This window comes from Nesoenas mayeri, assembly GCF_963082525.1.
Source record: "Nesoenas mayeri genome assembly, chromosome: 1".
NCBI classification, from domain to species: Eukaryota; Metazoa; Chordata; class Aves; order Columbiformes; family Columbidae; genus Nesoenas; species Nesoenas mayeri.
Window position 1 is genome coordinate 145908253 of NC_137541.1, and position 18573 is coordinate 145926825.

Below are 18573 nucleotides of genomic sequence, written 5' to 3' on the forward strand. Positions count from 1 at the left end.
CAGGAGAGAAAAGCCCAACAAAATTACGAATCAGAAACTAAAAAGGCAGCATGACAAATGCTTATTTTTCAACACTGTCTCAGCTTTTATCCAGTTGTTTAGAGAGAACCTGTTGCCTTCCAGTGTCTCTCTGCAGTCAGATCGTTTCTGGCCGGGTTATTTTGTACCCTCTGGTTGTCTGCAACAGTGCTTTCAGATGACTTGCTTATTAAAGCAGTCCTCTGGGGCTTCTAAAGTCCTTACTTGCAAGCATCCTTATTTGCAGCATGGTTGGCAGAGAAGCAGCTTTGATTCTTCTGTTAATCTTACAAATATTTCCAGCTAACTTTAAGATCTATGCTGAAATGGCTGACCTCTTTTCTATGTTATAATAGCAGTTCAAAAGACTCTTTTATTAAGCCAAGTGCCTGACCGTTATTGTTTTTTATTGTGCTGTAGTTTTGTCTAATATTAAGGGAAATGATCTGAGGGAAGAGATAAAACACCAAATGGATTTAGTTATCAAAAACTTTATGGTATCTTAGCTTGCTGCAGGAGTAGTCTGAATAGATTTTTTGGGAGGATTTTTACTCTTTTCTAAGCAAACATTATATACCCATGACAATGCTGTCCATCCCATGGGCAGTGCCAAGGACTATGCGCTGGAGCTAAATCTGCTTAAACAAATACTGAGCAAGGCAGAGACAAGGTGTCTATAGAACCCAGCTAGGATGACACAGAAATGAAGTTACAGGGTCAGCTTCTGCCATGCTGTTTCCCCAGTGCATTCCCTTTAGGGACACCCTATGGAATTCTGAATTTCTAACACCTCCAGATTTTCTCTTTTGCATGATAATGAATCAAAATCCAGACTTTTCTATATGGAAGATATATTAGGCAACATCTAAGCTTTGGCATAGGGGAGGGCACACCAGCAAAGGCCACACAGGCAGTTCAGGGGATTTGTGTTAATGATGAAGGGAGACAACTCTGCACTGCTTTGGGGAGTGAGGAGACTGAGGTCTTCTGGTTCTCTGGGATGCAGAGGTGATAGGTAGGAGCCAGGAGACACATCCTTTCTCCCACTGGTCACAATATTGTGTTTGCTTTTGTCTTTCTTGCGTGTATATTAACCTAATAATTTTTCATCCTCGCTCATCTCTGTCCATATTTGTTCCTTTTCCTAAAGCCACACTGGGGGTCCCATCATGGCTTCTGAGCTTGCCTATCTCGTTGCTGTATCTTGGATTTCAATGTGCATGGGAATATAGTGCAAGATTGGCGAGGAGATTAGTTAAATGTAAATACGCTCAAGTGACTTGCACCTGTCTATAGAAAAAGCACGTACATCACACTAATTGTTTCACTGACCTTGTGTGCTTGACGAGCAGAACCTCTGTGTTAGATAACATAGGCCTGTGAGAAACTCTAGGCACCTTATCACTGTGTCTGAGATTCCTGCTTTGTTGTGAGAAAGAGCGGGAGGCTGCGCCTGCCTGAAGCCTTGAAATACAGGTGAGCTCAGCAGGCCCAGCGATCTTCCAGCAGGGCTGAATTGACCAGCGTCTGCGTCCCTGCTGGTGTCACCTCTGCCTGGGAGCTCAGGTGTGGCTTCGGAGATCCCCCAGTAGAGAGGTAACTAAAACAAAACTTGCTCTTTGCAAATGCATTCGTGGCCTCTGGCTCTTCTTGTGATGTGCCTGCGTATATGTACATAAATGGCTCAGCTTGATAGACCCTTTTTCATGTTCTTGAGCTGTTCCCAAAGGCAGATGACCAGTATGGACTCTACTTGTGTTCTCTAACTCTCTTCTTCAAAGCATTTCCAACCAAACGGCTGGTGAGTCAATCATAACCTCGCAGCACCATTAATTGTTTCTGGCTTTTTTCTTGTTGAAAAGTTTCCTATTTACTATTTCCCAACAACAATCTTTAATTCCTCTTAGCTTTAGACATAAAAGAATTCATTGTCCATTTCAGCAAAGCAACTGGGATCCCTCTGTAGTCAGTGAGGAGAGAGACATCTTCAGAGGACAAATTGTCCCATTCTCTCTCCCATGACTACCCAGGGAGATCAAATTCATAACTTAGATTAGATACCTATCTTCAAATAACTGCAACATGGTGAGATAAATTCCATCTCATCTCATCACATAACATTCATGCAGAAGAAAACGTCTTATTTTAAATGCTCTCATTTACTTTAGACTTTGGTAAACCTGTATAATTTAACATGTTATGCTTAGAACAAGGAACACATTACTGACTTCACTTTTACAAATTTAATGGAAAACTATCAACTTGTGTAGAACCAGTGACATGAGTAATAAATGTTACAAGAACAGCTTTAGGCATTGCATATTAATAGCTGTGGTTAGGATTGACTTGCAGTGCCTTGGTTCTATGATCAGCAACAAGATAATTAGTAAAATTATCCTGCAAATTCATTATCTTGATTCCTTCCACTTGTGCATTTTATTCATTACATATCAAAATGAGAAGCTTTGCCTCCAGACAGATAATCAGAACATAAGTGTCAGACACAAAAGGTCTGAACTTTCTTCAAATATGCTTTGGTAAATGTGACCTTAAATAGTCTCCATGATACCAGGGAATTTACAGTCATTATTCTAAAAAGAAGAAACTCTGCAATTTTGCAGATAAATGTAGTTGTGCATTTTATAGGCTTTCTCACACCTTAATTCTATTTTGAGATAAATGACTTAAACATTTGACAATTCTGGAACACAACAATTTCTTTCTGGCTTAGTTTAAATTCACCTGTAGTGCTGTGCATTGCTCTCCATGCTCCTTGTCCTCTCACTACCCAGATCCAAGAACCAGCTGAGCTATAAGGGGACCCCCTTCAACACATGCATCCAGGGGGTTTTGGGCTGGAACTAGGGAATAGGAAAGTTGCATGGACTGATCTATGCACGTCTGTTGCCCAGCTGTACAATTAGGACACAGCCAGACACGTGAGATCAGAAATACATCTTGGCAACCACCAGTTTAGATGGAGTCAGGCAGGCCAACCGCGTTCCCTTAAACAAAGTATTTCATTTCGCACTTTTAGATCTGGCAGGATGTGCAGGCATCCCTCCTGCTCGGAACTAAGGCAAAGAGTTGAGCTGTCAAAGCCGTGTCTGTTTGGCACAGAGTGCTCAAACTGGCTGCCTCCGACACTGACCTCGGAGCTCGGTGCCTGCTCCTTCTGGGCTCTGAGAGGCAGCAACAAGCGAGGGCAGGAGGCAGCATGAAGGTGATTCACAGCAGGAGCCTGACTTGTTGCACACCAGAAAAATAGTGCAGTGCTTGGCTGGGCTGCTCCTGCAGCCATCTGGATTCAGAAACAGCGACAGAGCAGTGGAGAGACAAGCGGACATGAGCTGGACAGGAATGGCTAGGGAGGGTGGGTGTATGATCAGCTACATTTTCCCTTTCACCTCTGCTGGCTTCAGCATTTCATTCCCCTTCATCCCACAAAACACTCCATTTTCATATACTTTAACACACTTCAAGCTGTAGGATTCTTAAAGTGCTTTTATTTTGGGATATGAGCTTCATAAAAATGCATCTGCCAAGCCAACAATGCTTTAAAGTCCTTGCTTTGTATTTTAAAGACATCGGAGTTTTTACTAGTAAGACTTGATTCTGCCATTGCTTCAGGAAAACTTGTGTGTAGGGTGAGACATAGCCTCAAATATTTAGTAAGAGCAGTACCTTTTGTGGAAAAGTTGAGGACATGTGGCAATGGACCATATAATTATGATTCCACCATAATTAGATACTTCTTGCTGGCCCTAAATCCTGCACAGTTCCTGGGATGTACTCTGCAGTGATCACCAATCCAACGGCTCTGGGCCAAAACACAGGCACTTGAACAGACAGAACGAGATGCACCATGATCAGCCCATTTCTGCACATGTTGAGCTTGCTAGTACTCGCATACACTATTTATCTGGCATGGCTTTTTCAGTGCCACATGAATTTTGAATTAGCTTCTGCTAAGTGAAGCATGTGAGAAGTGACATTCTCAAGCTGGATTTGCAGCCTTGCACATCTGCAAAACTGCTGCAGCCAGAAACGCTGCCAGGGGCTAAAGGAGAGTATCCAAAACACAGGCAGCCCTGGACAGGCTGGCTCCTTCCCTGGCATCACGGATTCAAGAGATTGGACAGCAAAACCAAAGACCCCAGGTCTGTCTCTGTCTCAGCTGAGAACTCCTTCCACCTGTCTGTCCAGCCTCTGTGGTTTCTGCTGGCCAAGAGGGACAGGGAGAGGAGTAAAAATGCAGACTCCTGTTTGTTTGTTTTAAATCAGAACTCATTGAAATTACAGGAAAACAAACAAACAAAAAAAACCACCACAAAAACAACCACCAAAAAAACCCAAAACCAAAAACAAACCACAAACTCTCCATGAAAGCTTAGATGACAAGATATGGAAAGGTACATACACCACGGAAATGATAACTGATAAGGAACATCCTTTACAGAAGGGAATGTTTGATGATTTGGGGAATCTGCCTATGTATAATTTATGAATTCCTTATGGCTGCTTTTTACTATGTAATGCTTTATACTCCGTGTGCTAAGAAGACAAGGAAAAGAAGTTAACATCTTTCCCCAAAAAGGTCGATAGCTAAAGATTATCAACACCTGAATAGATCTTACCCAAGGAAAACAAAAGGTTAAGGGCCATTTTTTTTGCCCCTGCCTCTGCACAGGGGTCTAGATTTGGATAGCGGAAAATTCCAGACAAGAGGAAAAAAGATATCAGATACTAATCCTGGGTCTTAAAAAAAAAACACAGAGCCTAAGTGACTCCTGTGAGACTCCAGGAGCTCAGAGACAAAGGCAGCTTGTTTAGGAGAAGAGAGCCCGGGGGCAGCTCTCTGAGCAGGGAGACACCAGGGAGGATGAAAGATGCTGCTGCCCAGGAGGGGAGGGAGCAGGAAAGCCAGGCTGAGCCTGGAAGACAGGGCAGAAATGTCATCTTCGGATGCAAGGCAGTTGAGGGGTGACAGCAAGAAACGATGAGGAAATTCAGACGAGGCAAAGCGTGCAGATCTTTTCTTGCTTTGTCTATAGATGTACGTTGCTTCTCCAGCTAATGAGGAAAAGCCCCAATCGTTTGTTTTTAGGTTTTTGGTTTTCTGTTTGTTTTTTTTTTTTTTTTTTTGGAACAACTGCAGAACTGCAGTGGTCACATAGCCTGGAAAATGTGATGCATATGGAGAATTTGGGTATCCTGCTCAGGAATGAAGACTGCCCATCTGCTTGGGAAAAGTCTGAAGGGCCTGGAAGTGCAAAATCAAGCTCATACCCCTGTTCCCAGGAAAAATAATTCTACAAGCATCGTCTTTCTTACACCGTGAGGCTGCTGCAGTTTCCAGCTTCCCCATCTGATGAACAGGAGAGGGAACCAGCTGCTGTGGCAGCAACTATATTTAGCAGTCTATTCTGCTATTGATGCATATATACCTGGTTCCTACTGACTATAATGAGAATTATTCTGACAAACCACAAGGAGAATAGGCCTTCTAGGATTCAGTTTGTACTAACGAAATGCCTAAGGAAAATTACCCTCTTTTTGTCCATGCTAAATTATTCCAGCTTTTCATTAATACTCATTAAGTTTCTAAGGGTTGGCATTTTTAGCAAAAAAAATAGTTTTCACTGACAGAAAAAAGCCACGCAGATAAATGAAGAAAATGTTTACTCAATTTAATAGGCATAATTTTCTCTTTTGGTGCTCAATTCAACATCAGGATCTTAAGTCAACAAAGGTTGGATCGGGGTCTACAATTTTTTTAATTGGGCTCTTCTCATTTGCACTGGTATATGTTGAAAACTCAGGGCTATAATGAACCATTACATATGCGTACATGCAATGCTATGAAAATCAATAATGTCTTGAATTTGCTCGGTATTTATTCAGCATTCATGAGTAAATAACAAATAACTTGATAATACTAATGAAAAAAAGCCTGTGGAAAACCCACACAGCTGGAGAGAAACTTTTTTACTGCGTGAAGCCCACTTTCTCTCCCACCAAGCTATTGTCATTGCTCTGAATAACTTTTTTTTCCCTCAGGGGTAAAGTGACAGGCTTGCAATTTCTATATAAAATTGCATGCTTTTTAACTGAAGTTTGTATGTAAGCCCTTTTATGTCTGGGTGACTTTAAGTTTAGTCAATATTATTGCAAAGAATATATATATTTTAATTAAAGTAGTTCTGTTGGAAAAAATGAAGTTTTCAGGAACTGTCAGAAATCTGACGGTTTATCACCATCTTCATTATAACCTGTACAGTGGTATTGTTTGGACCAATGAGTCAGAATCCCATCACTTGAGGTAACATCAATAATTTGTACATGAAATAATTGGATCTTTTCCAGGTACCTCAGTTCTGAAGCCTATTTGATAGCAGTTTATTTCCTAAGCTACTAAATCCAAAATAGCTCTTAAGAATGACGCAATGCACCATACACAGTAAATGGCATTTAGCTCCAATCATAAAGGACAGAAACTATGGCATTTTGGTTGGTGAAAACTTGATCAGTATTCAGTCAGTCTCTCTCAAAATTTTCTATTAACAGCACTTAGCATCCTGCAGACCAATGACTGTGTATGCTCTTGTCTTTCCTTCAAAAAAGTTTTTACATCTCAGATTTTCAAAGAAAAAACCCCCAATTTTATATGTCCCAAGGGCCATAAACTACAATGGCAAAAAAGATGCCAAAATATATAGCATTAAAAATGTTAGAGGTTTTCAATCACAATTTTTTGCAGTGTGGCCATTACTGTGCATTTTTGCACAAAGCAGGAGGAAGCTCAGAAAGGTTAGACCATAGCTCTCCGAACACACTGACAGGATCACGTACCTGAGTGCTGGCCCACAACTGTGTGTATCATTAAATCACTGCCACCAGCATGGTTCTGACCGGGGCCAACTCTTGCAGAGAAAATCCCTGCATGGCCGGGGGCCTCTCCCAAGAGTCAGCGTGGGTGAAGCCGCTCCACTGCATGGCTGTAAGAGAGTTTCACTCTTTGGCAACGAGCCATGCCATGCTGATCGGCCTCAGGGTGAGAGAACAGTCACTAGTCCGTTTTACTTATTAGTATAGACATTGCAATGGAATATTTTTGAAAGCGATTTAATTTCCTTTTAGCAGACTCCTTTTTTTTTCTCCTGTAATTTCCTTAAAGTCTTTCTGCCAAGTGAAGCTAACTGCTAACTCATGCGTTGCTCCTAAATATGATTAAATAAGATTAACAAAAGAATATTTGTCTCAGCTCCTAGATGAGAAAAGCTGCCTCTGTCAGACATAACCAGAGAGCTCACGCTTCTTGGGTCAGAACAAAATGTAACAGTGGTGAGAGAGTTCCCGCTAATCATCTCCAGTTGTGGAAAACCAGGCACCGCAGAGGAATTTCCCAGATATAAGAGCATGTCTGCTGAAAATATTAGTGTAGGAGACAGGAAAAGGTGCAGGGCCGAAGTATATGTGTAACATCAGCCACTGAAACCCACGACTCGATCCAATGCAGGCTTTCAGAGACACATCTTAAGGTGGGGACGGCAGTATGTCTGTCACCCTGTGGGCTCACAAGGCAAACCAGGGCTGTGTCCCCAGGCACCAGGGCCCATGGAGCAATGGCTGGCTGGCTTTGTACCCACAGCAGCTGTCTACAGCCTGGAACACATGCATGCTACGGGAAGGCCTCCATCTCTCCCTCCCCTACTCTACAGCCATCCCTGGAAACACAGTGAAGAAAATGGAAGCGTTAACCTGGGTGAAAAATAGACCATATATCAGCATTTAGTTGCATTGCTTTGATCAGTCTGCTTCCTTAATGCCCATTTAATCAAGGGAGAAACCAAACAGCAGCGACAGCAGCAAAAATCCAAGTGTGACACTTTGGGAGACTGTTGATGCACAACTAATTAATGGTTGGTTGACATTATCACTGTTAGTATAGCATTTTAGTGCCATTTTACATGGTGCTCTGTACCTCAGACTCTATATGTTAAGGGCCAGGGAAGCAATGTTTACATGTCTGGGTGTGAAGGTTTATTGACAGTTGAAAACCACAATGTGGGCAATAAAAAGGATGTGCCATGTGTGGTGCTCAAACCAGAAGCAGTTCCTGTTCAGATGAGCTGACAACAAGTAACAGATTATCTGGAGAGAGACTCCAATGATCTGAGAAAGCCCAAAATGGGACAAAAGCTGTGAAAAGCAAGGATTCTTTCCCCCAGCCTTTTGGACAAAGAAAGTGGTAATAAAGAGACCCTGGATCCAGTGGACACAAAGAGAAAGCCCAAGACATCACATGTGGATGGTGTATCCTGGAAGGTGCCAAGGTGTGAGGAGTCAGGGGGATGATGGTGTACACAGGTATGCCTACTCTGTAGTCATGACAGCTTATGTGGACAACACCAAAATATCTTTAGCTAGCTCTGGTACTGCTGCTAATTTTGCTCCGGCAGCCCAAGGTACCATATGAACTGCTAATTTTCACCGAGGAGCTGGAGAGGCTCCAGGCAGAACTTGCTCAAGGTCCATGGTACTGTCACCCACACCGCTAGTGGTACAGCTAGTGGCTGGAGGTAAATCACTGCAGACCGTGACTGCTGTAGAAATGAGCTGGATGTCACAGTGTGGTAAGAAGGGCCATGTTAAGCAGTGAGTATTGGAGGTTGGATTAGATGGCTTAAACTGTCGTTTAATATTTCTGGGTTTTAGTGCCTTGGGTGGAATGACACATTTTCCAAACACTCTTGGGTATGCTTTTTCATTTATTTGAGTAAGAAAGACAAAAAGAATAATATTGAAGAAATGCAATGAACTGCATATGTCAGCCAAAACAATACTTTTAATTGCTCTGAAATTTGGGATACAGAAAAAAAAACAGTGCTGTGAAAGTTCTTCTGAAAGGCTGCAATGAAAACAAATTATATTTTATGCCTCTGATACATTTTTAATACAATTCTGACACTTTGGAGTACTTCTGTGTTCAATGAGACTGAGCAAGAAAGGTAGTGTCAGCAAGCTGGGGGCTGCTTCTAAGTCTCCATGCCTTCTCTCTTCCCCATAGCCTCTCTTTTGCCTGAAGTTGCTGTGCCTCCCCTTTCCCACAGGGCTCAGTCCCCAAAACAAATCTAAATTTCCGGCCGTGCTGAGGGCAGTCTTCTCACCCCCCTCCCAAAGTTGCCCAGCAATTTCTTTCCAGCAGCAAGGCTGCAATAAACGCTCCACTAGTGCAGAGGTAGCTATTGCAGTAGCTATTGCATCAAAGTGGGTCTCATTCCACCTGTAGGCTTTTCCCTCTGCTTTGGAAAGCAGGAGGAGTGTTTAGAAATATACTGCTGATTACCATATTTGTGTTCTGTAATTCTTCAAATGTCCGACTCCACCAGGAGCTTAACTGCAGCCAGTGGGATCTTACAGTCATTAACATTTACAAGGTAGCAGTTCACAGTTGTTGAACTAACAACCTACCTCTAAGAAACTGATTTTTCTACCCTTAAGTATTGACACGTGCTCCACTGACTGTGATGCTTATTCACAGTGACAGTGTGTTTGGTAGGATTTCATGTTTTCACAGGATTTGTCTTGTGCAGACAGTTTCTAATTTACCTCTGCTCTTGTTTTAATTCAATCAGCTGATGGAGTGCAGCTGATCTCACAGCACATATGGCTGTTCAGGTTTGAAAAAAACCCTGAATATTTGATGGGTTGATCCTTAATGCTTTCTGCTAAAGAATTAGCAAGCCTGCTAATGAGCCAGGGGATTCCAAGTAGGGAAGGGGAAAAATGCAGAATTAGATTCTGTTTTCATTCAGTTTTCTACGTTGCTCAAATAAGAAGTACTGTGCTTTGCATACTCTGATTAGTTTCACAGGGTAGAGAGAATCAAGTAAATTACTCATCAAAGCCATCACACTTAAAATGTCATGGTTTCCTAAGTGGATGTCCTGTGGCAATGGGGGGTCACAACCTATTTGCAAGGGCACCTGCAAGTGCTCACCCTGGGGGTAGGAGGTTCGTGGCACCAAGCAGAGTTGTCCTTCACAGGGAGGGATGTTCACAGCTAGAGTGTCAGTCCTTTCACTGCCTCCCCAACCACTTCTACTGTCTTCCCTGAAGGATATTAATCTGTCCTCCACCCCACACCCCATCCTGCCTCCCCACTTCTCCACACCAGGAGGTGGTTTCTTTGTGACGGGAGGTTGTAGTGAGGTGGGTGTCTGTCTCTTCTCCCAAATCACAGTATCACAGTATCACAGTATGTTTCGGATTGGAAGGGACCTCAAAAGATCATCTAGTCCAATCCCCCTGCTGGAGCAGGAACGCCTAGGTGAGGTCACACAGGAACACGTCCAGGCGGGTTTTGAATGTCTCCAGAGAAGGAGACTCCAAATACTAATGGCAAGTGACAGGGCGAGAGCAAATGGCCTCAAGTTGTGCCAGGGGAGGTTCAGATTGGATATTAGGAAAAGCTTCTTCCCAGAAAGGGTTGTCAGGCATTGGAAAAGGCTGCCTAGGGAAGTGGTTGAGTCACCCTGGAGGTGTTTAAAAGACGTGTACATCAGGCTCTTAGGGACATGGTTTAGCAGTGAACTTGACAGTGGTAGATTAATGGCTGGACCTGCTATCTTAAACGTCCTTTCCAACCAAAATGATTCTATGATTCCATGTTAACTGGCTGTGCTTTGTTTCCATTAAGCCCCTTTTCTGCATTCCTGTTGCTACAACAGCTTCCCGCTGCCTCTCCATCCTGCAGCCAAACACTGTTTGCAGGACAAACATTCCAACTATGTCCATCTCTGCCCAGTTCAATGAGACCTCTCATGTCAACACAAAAAACACAGGGAATTCAAAAAGAACATTTTCAATTATTAAAAGCTCAGCTTGCCTGTGGGTTTCCTTTCAGCAAAGCTATTGCAACTCTAGGAAATCACAGCTAAGACCGTAAGAGTACCCAGATCAATCTCCAACCACTTATCTTTCAAACCAAGAACTGCCTGCACTCGACACACTCCCTTTCTCCTTAAATCCATGGCAAATATACTCAGAGCGCATCTGATACTTGTTGCAACAGTTAACCTAGTGGAGAGGCAGGACTCTTGCTGCTCCCATTTTTCACAGGTATTACAGCAAAATAAATGTTTACTGCAAATCCCACCACTCTTAACAAAATACGCAGGTCCACACACTACTAAAATAAAATAGAAATCAGCCAAAATTACTCATCTTGCTTAGCAAGCCTGTGTTTTAGCAAGGAAGTGAATATGTTGGCTTTGGCAAGCGTCTCCGCAACTCAGGTAGGAACTGCTCCAGGCACAGTGGAATAAAGGATACTTGTGTAGTCTTAACGCTTATTTTCCTCTTCAGAGTTTTCTATCATGTCCTCCACCAATAATGCAAAAGCTTACAAGGAATTGCCTTTTACAGCTACCATCAAGTAATGAGGCTTTTCTCTCTTGATTTGACATTACGTCTGTAACTCGTTCTTACTGGAGTCATTTCCATTGAAGGCTCTCTTAGAAGTTTCCCTACCCTCAATGTGCGTGCCTGCAGCTGGACCGAGAAGTCACTACACTTTGAAGAAGTTGTATAAATTAGTGCATGGGGTTAGATGAGGTTCAGGATTCCTGCAGTGATTATAAACTCAGCAGGCATCCTTACAACAGCTCCGATCTCGACAGGGTTACTGTCTTCTTAATCAACCTCCTTCAGGACTGGAAGCGGTTTTGCGTCTCAGCTCTCGAGGGCTTTCTTTGGAAGCCGCAGCTTCATGCAGAATGATCTGTCAATTTATAATGTCTACAGAGCTCTAATACATTTGGTAAAACATCAAAAAAGGATAGACTTAAGCTGTGCCTCCCTGCGTTGCACCAGACAGCACAAAGACTGTAAATTCTTGTCACAGTTAGTGCAAAATAAGATTTGGCAATTTTAAAGCTATACCTAAATTGATTTTGCAGCCCAGGTCCAGATGTTATCTCTGGCCATGTCCTGAAATCAGTGGGTGACAAGACCTGTGCACAAACCAGCACTTGCCTCCTCTCACCTGCTGGGAGAAGGAAACACAGGGAAGCAGATGGAGCAGCCTTCGAGCACACTTTCTACTGCCATTGGTCTTGACTGGGGAAACATGGACATGCCGTGGAACTATCTATCCCTTGGAAAAGCCACAGCCTGACTTCTGCAGGGAACACACTACCTATAAAGAGAGAATGTTTTCTGCTTTGTGGTGTACAAGAGTCAGCTAAAATAGGGTGCAATATTCCTTAAAAAGATAAATTTTAAGCATCTTCTTCCTTTTGCTGGTGCTTCACACAGTAGAGTGGCCCTTCCTATAATAAATGCATTTCAGGGTACCAGCCATCTTTCCTGACAGGAACACAAGGACTGAAGCTCCTCATGCTTTTCATTGTCTGCCTTTGGGCGCCTATGTGGGAACTGCATATATTCTGTCTGAAAAGAAGCTTTACTGTGTGAATAGCACCTCCAACAAAAACAGCAGCAATCAAGGTGTGTAATGAGAATTTGGACCTGAGACTTACACCTTTGTGAATAAAGAACTTCAGCTAGAAATGAGGAAGTCTACAAGATTTACGTGTAGTCTTAGACATGGAGATAAAAGTGAAGTTCAGAATAGAAAGTGAAATGCAGTTTGCAGACCTGGATGATGGGCAGATTGGAGGGGTTACCCGTGATGACTGAGTATTTATGTGAAGACAAGACCTAGGGGATGAAAACAGTTTGCTCTCTATTTTAGCCATGCTAAACTTCAGCAGACAGTGAGACATTGAGGTGAAGCATGGCTTTTGAGCTGTGGGTAGTTTTATCCAGTTTTGAAGCAAAGTGAAAGAATTTGTGAATAAATCCTCATGAACAAAAGGGTCCTATCCATCCAAGGATGTCCTGAATGCTTCATCACAAAGCTTTGCAGAAATGTTTCTTAAGGAATGTTCCCAAGAGAAAAAAAAAAAAAAAGGAGGAGAGAGAGAGGAGCAACTGTGTTCACTGGTTTGGAGTTGCACCTTATAATCCCTAATCATACATTGCATTTTTATTCTCAGCTGGTGTCTTTTACATATCCATGTTCCTCTGCATGGAAGGAGCCATGTCTCTTCTACGTTTTTTTGCCTAATTGCATAAGCCAAATTGCACAGCCTAAGGAGAAGGACCAGCTTATTTGACTGTTCATTTTAAAAGTCTTGCATAAAAAAGGGGTGAATGAGCCTAACATCACATAGTATACTTAATATGTCATGAAGATTGTAAAAGGCTGTCACGAATTATACTATCTGCTATTAATTTGTAACAGAACAGTGAGGACTAAGGCTAAGGCTTGTTGAATATGTGGTTCAGTCCTACAAAAGCCTACCTGGTAAATGTTAGCTATGTAAAAGCTTTGTCAGTAAAGTTACATGCAATACATCTTCATCACCCTTCGATAAACTCCTTGTCTAGGTTAAGAATTATAACCTGTATTTAACATATTCAGAGAGAATGGAGAAAAGTCTTCAGAAACAACAGGTTTAATGCACTACTAATCTCTAAACTAAATATTTATACCCCTGTAGTATATAAACAATCTGAAACATTTGGGCAGGGGATATCCAAGAGGTAGAAGAGCACACAGTAATAGGGAGGTTTTACCATTCTATCTATCTTATTTGGTGTTTCAATCACTATTATCAGATTTATAAGTGCTGAGAAAATATTCCATTATCATTTTAGAAAAAGAACTGGAAAAAACACAAGTTAAAATATATGGAAATGTTTCATGGTTTATAAATTTGTCTGCCTCAGAAAATAATCAATATCAAAGTTGATTCAAGCTAAGGTCTGTCTGAATGTATATTAATTTGCTACATAAAAATAAACTAGAAATTACTAAGATAAAAGAAATAATAATGAAACAAGGAAATAACTACAGATTTTGCACATTGTCATTATATAATGGACATAATGGACATAATGACATTACATAATGGATTCTAATTAAATCCAGGTGGAAAATGACCTTCCTAGACCTCCCTTCAAAATTAAGATTTTTGACAGTCATGATTAATGGAAACATGCACTTTGCATGGTTTGTAAACCTGAAACATCATTGTACATTTCAGTTTATAATTTATCCCATTATCTGCTTCTGCATGCATGAAGGTCAGCCGTACTGGCACAAAGTAGCAATGAAATCCAGAGGCTCTGGAAGGTTGTTTTCACAGATTTTTAAATTACTTTTCATGAGGAAATAACTTCGCCTACTTTTTCCTTAGAAAGATGACAATTTAAGAGACTAACACTTTTAACAGCACTAATTGCAATATTCTTGTTATTCTCTTGTCTTTTTAGAGTAAACAAAATAGCACTGGAAATAAAAGATTTTTTAAAGGATTCCTACCCGCAATATTTCTTCAATGCAGCTGTTATCTCCTGTTCCACCATCCTGTAAATAAAGGGAGAAAATAGTTTGTTTGTGTTTTGAAAAGAAATAACAAATAGCACATTTGAGGATATGGTTGTCACATGAAATATATTCCAACCCCTATTACAGTTTCAAAATGAGGCCAAGTCTTTCCAGCATCTTAAAAGTTGCACTGCTTAAAATTCTCAAATAATTCCCCATCAGCACCACAGGAAGATGTAATATTTGCATTGTTACAACTGATTGCAACATATTTGTATAAATACATAGGATTTTGTTTACACCACCTTTGGGTGCAGTTACTGCTGCTTTGGGTATACTGCCTAAGAGTAAGCATAAGCAAAACAGTTATTGCATGTACAGACATCATAGAATCATAGAATCATTTTTGCTGGAAGAGACGGGCAGGATCACCGAGTCCAACCATAACCTAACCTAACTCTACCACTAAGCCATGTCCCTAAGAACCTTGTCTAAATGCCTTTTAAACACCTCCGGGGATGGCGACGCAGCCACTTCCCTAGGCAGCCTGTTCCAATGCTTCACAACCCTTTCTGGAAAGAAATTTTTCCTAATATTCAATCTGAACCTTCCCTGGCACAATTTGAGCCCATTTCCTCTCATCCTGTCACTTGTTACTTGGGAGAAGAGACCAACACCCTCCATGCTACAACCTCCTGTCAGGTGTTTGCAGAGAGTGATAAGGTCTCCCTTCAGCCTCCTTTTCTCCAGGCTAAACAGCCCCAGTTCCCTCAGCTGCTCCTCATCAGACTTGTGCTCCAGACTCCTCACCAGCTTTGTTGTTCTCCTCTGAACTCTCTCCAGCACCTCCATGTCCTTCTTGTAGTGAGAGGCCCAAAACTGAACACAGGATTCAAAGTGGGGCCTCACCATCACCAAGATCACTCCTCTAGTCCTGCTGGCCACACTATTCCTGATGCAAGTCAGGATGCTGTTGGCCTTTTTGGCCACCTGGGCACACTGCTGGCTCATGTTCAGTCAGCTGTCAATCAACACCCCCAGATCCTTTTCCACCAGGCAGCTTTCCAGCCACTCTTCCCCAAGCCTCCAATATGTGTATTTATTTATACTAAATAAATAACATCTTTCTGCATCCTTTGTGCAGGAAGGGCTCTGCAGTGACATTGCCTGTGTGAAGCCTGGCGATGTATAGGATAGAGGCACCTGTGATGCTGAGGGGAGAGCTGCAGAGACCACAATACAGGTGGCAACGTGGAGCACAGGCAAGGCAGCACAGCAGCCCTGAGAAGGCTGCAGTTTCCTAAAATGCTGACTCTACATCCACCTGTACATTGTGGGACGCATGGCACAGAGGATTTCAGCTCTCTGGAATGGTATGGTTTCCTCCAGAGCCATACTGGAGAGGAGAAATCAGAGATTACCAGCTGGTGCTTCACCTATATGCTCAGCTTGCCTGCTGTTTCTGGACCCAAACTTCTGCCAGCAAAGACAAGGCAGCAGGAGACACCAGTCTGCCACACTTATGCCTTCCCATTCCCGCCTGTCTCCTGCCCACAGTTGCCTTGTGCTGCCCAGCACAACTGGGAAGAGAGGGCACACCACGGATGGAGGTACTGATGCTGAGGGGGTGCCCAGCTCCTGTAACTCTCCACAAGATACAGGTGGATGCTACATGAAGCAAGTTTTCTGGGGATTTACTTCACCACACCTGATAATTCCCTCAAAGAAAGGTTTTCTTCCTTCTGCAGAAAGGAACTCAGGAAGCACGAGGGGATGAGGTCTTCTCACGTGGGAAGTGGAGACGGAAACAAAAACAATTAATTACTGTCCCCAAAGAGCTAGCAGTGAGATGAGCTTGGTCTTTGCCTCTTGTTTTCCAAAACTATCTGGAGGTTCTGAGTTTTCAGGTGCCTACCTGGAGAAACATCAAAGCAATTTGATTTTCTCTACCATATCTGCATCTGGACATCCAAAAAATCATGAAGCACTTTCAAAAATGGGTACCTCTGTGCGTACCAGACCCAACCGGTACCACTAACCAGCTTGTGCAAGTCCTGGACAATGTCACCACTGCTCCCCAGCCTGAGCTGAGTGGCTGAGGAGGCCTGCATCCACAGCTGCTTGTAGCCTAACAGCTGTAACCAAGGTCAGAAGTACATATGCATATGCAAGGTAACAATTTATGTTTCATAATTTTTTGTGGCTGTTATTTCATGCTTATTCATAAAAAGTCATAAGTGCTTTATTGTCAGCACTCCTGCTAAACCTTTGCTGAATGTGGCCTTTCATCGTTAAACAGACAAACTGCATTAACCCTTTTTGGAGCGGCACAGCCTTTACTGTCGCCAGGAGTTACGCCACTGATTTCAGAGGGAAAGTAAGTGTGCTATAAATTCAGCTTTTAGATGTTTATTCATCTTTGATGTAGTGATGCTGAAGAGAAGCTGCAGCTCCGTGCAGATAGTCCTGTTCTGGTTCAGTCCTGTCTCCGAGGAGTTACACAATGCCGCATGTGACCTTTCCTGATGCTGAAGCAGGAGAGCAAGAACAATAGTTCATGTTGCCAATGAAGCTAAGAAGATGGACAGAAAGACCTGCATATTTAAGAATTTCCAAATTCGTACTGGCTAATCTTTATTTCTCTCTGTGAGTTTCCACCCATTTTTTTTCCTTTTCCTCTCCAAACCCTGGCCTGTGACTTGTTATGCCACTAATGACAGCAGTGGCTGTAAAGCCCTCATAGTGAGCGCCTTGTGTACAGAGCAATGAATTTATTGCCCGACCTCAAGTTCGCTGTTCTAGCCTATTGCCATCTTACAGAAGGAGGGATGAGATGACCTATCATCTTATGCCATATACAATGCATTGATCATACAGTAAAATCATGCTATTTATTTTTGTACGATGACAAAAGTACTGAAGGTAAAATTGGCAATAGGCTGTTTCAGAGCAGGTTTAGAAACAAGCTCCTGTTGCAAATTTAAGTATCCTTCCTACAAGTGTCATGAAATAAGCCTGCAAATACTTATCAGCAAGAAGTTATGCTTTCCATTACCACAGAACTAAAACTATAGCTATTGTCCCCAGCACATCATATGTCTGGGCAGGGAGTAAAAAAACTTCTCACATTCTCTCTCAGTATCATGATACCATCTTTTAAAAGGGGGAAAAAAAAAAGCAGGAAACACAAAACCAAAGATAAGTCACGCAAAACTGAACACAATATTTCGAAAAAAGCCCTCCATTTCTATATTATCCTCTTTGTTCTTCATCTTCTGAGTGCTAAGTATAAATTAATTTATTTTTGCTTTGAATACTTGTAAGGATCTTACATTGCTGTTGATATCAAACTTTCTAGAACAAGGCTGAAGAATTTAAAAGACCATGTTCTGCACACAGCAAACAACCTCAGTTTCATATGGCCTAGGACCTTATTATTTTTTTCTTCAAGATACCATACCACTGCAGAGAGTTATTGTGGCATCTAAGGTATGTCTCAAAGGTGTTTGTATGTGCTAGTGTGGAAAAGACTCCCCATTTTTACTCCGAAAGCTTCTCTGCTACATCTCTACTCACATCACAGAGGAACCCTCACTGCCCGGGAATCTCGCAACCTGAATTTAACTTCATGGTCATATTTTAATTTAAAAAAAAAACCAAACTGGTAAATGTTTCTTGAAATCTGAATTAAAAGACAAGATTGCATTCCCTGCAGGAAACTAATAGCGTGGAGCACTCCACATGCTATTTGCATCAGTGGACTTGCCTGATCCAAACAATATTGTGTCAGTCCTGGCTGTGTGATGCAGCACCTGCATAAGGAGGATGCTGGACAGATGGCAATCTGTGCAAAGCAGTGTCTCCACCCTCTCCATAACCTGCATGCCACAGTACCCTTGTGTAATAAATGTTTGAAATACTAAAAAAAAAAAAATTAAAAAAAATTAAAAAAAATTAAATGAAATAAAATAAAGGTTTTCAGGCTGCTGTTCCCAACTAAGCTGAGGAGCTGCCATCCTGTATTTATCCTGACATTGATGAACCCAGCTCATTTGCTTCCCTTTGCATTTTGCGATCTGTCATAACAAACTCGCCTCACTGAACCTCCAATGAACCATCAGTGAAATCCTGGCAAGGGGAGCTGTCGGGGGAAG

General features: G+C 42.2%; 1 protein-coding gene across 1 annotated transcript in view; it reads right to left on the reverse strand.

Annotated features, from left to right (window-relative positions):
• The window catches only part of AFF3 (ALF transcription elongation factor 3), a gene marked incomplete at both ends in the record, with an annotated part of 326580 nt that overhangs the window by 162166 nt on the left and 145841 nt on the right, over positions 1-18573 (reverse strand). Inside the window, one exon of the mRNA XM_080347050.1 lies at positions 14414-14458. Coding sequence (XP_080203176.1) covers positions 14414-14458 — 45 coding nt within the window. The remainder of the gene's footprint in view (positions 1-14413; positions 14459-18573) is intronic.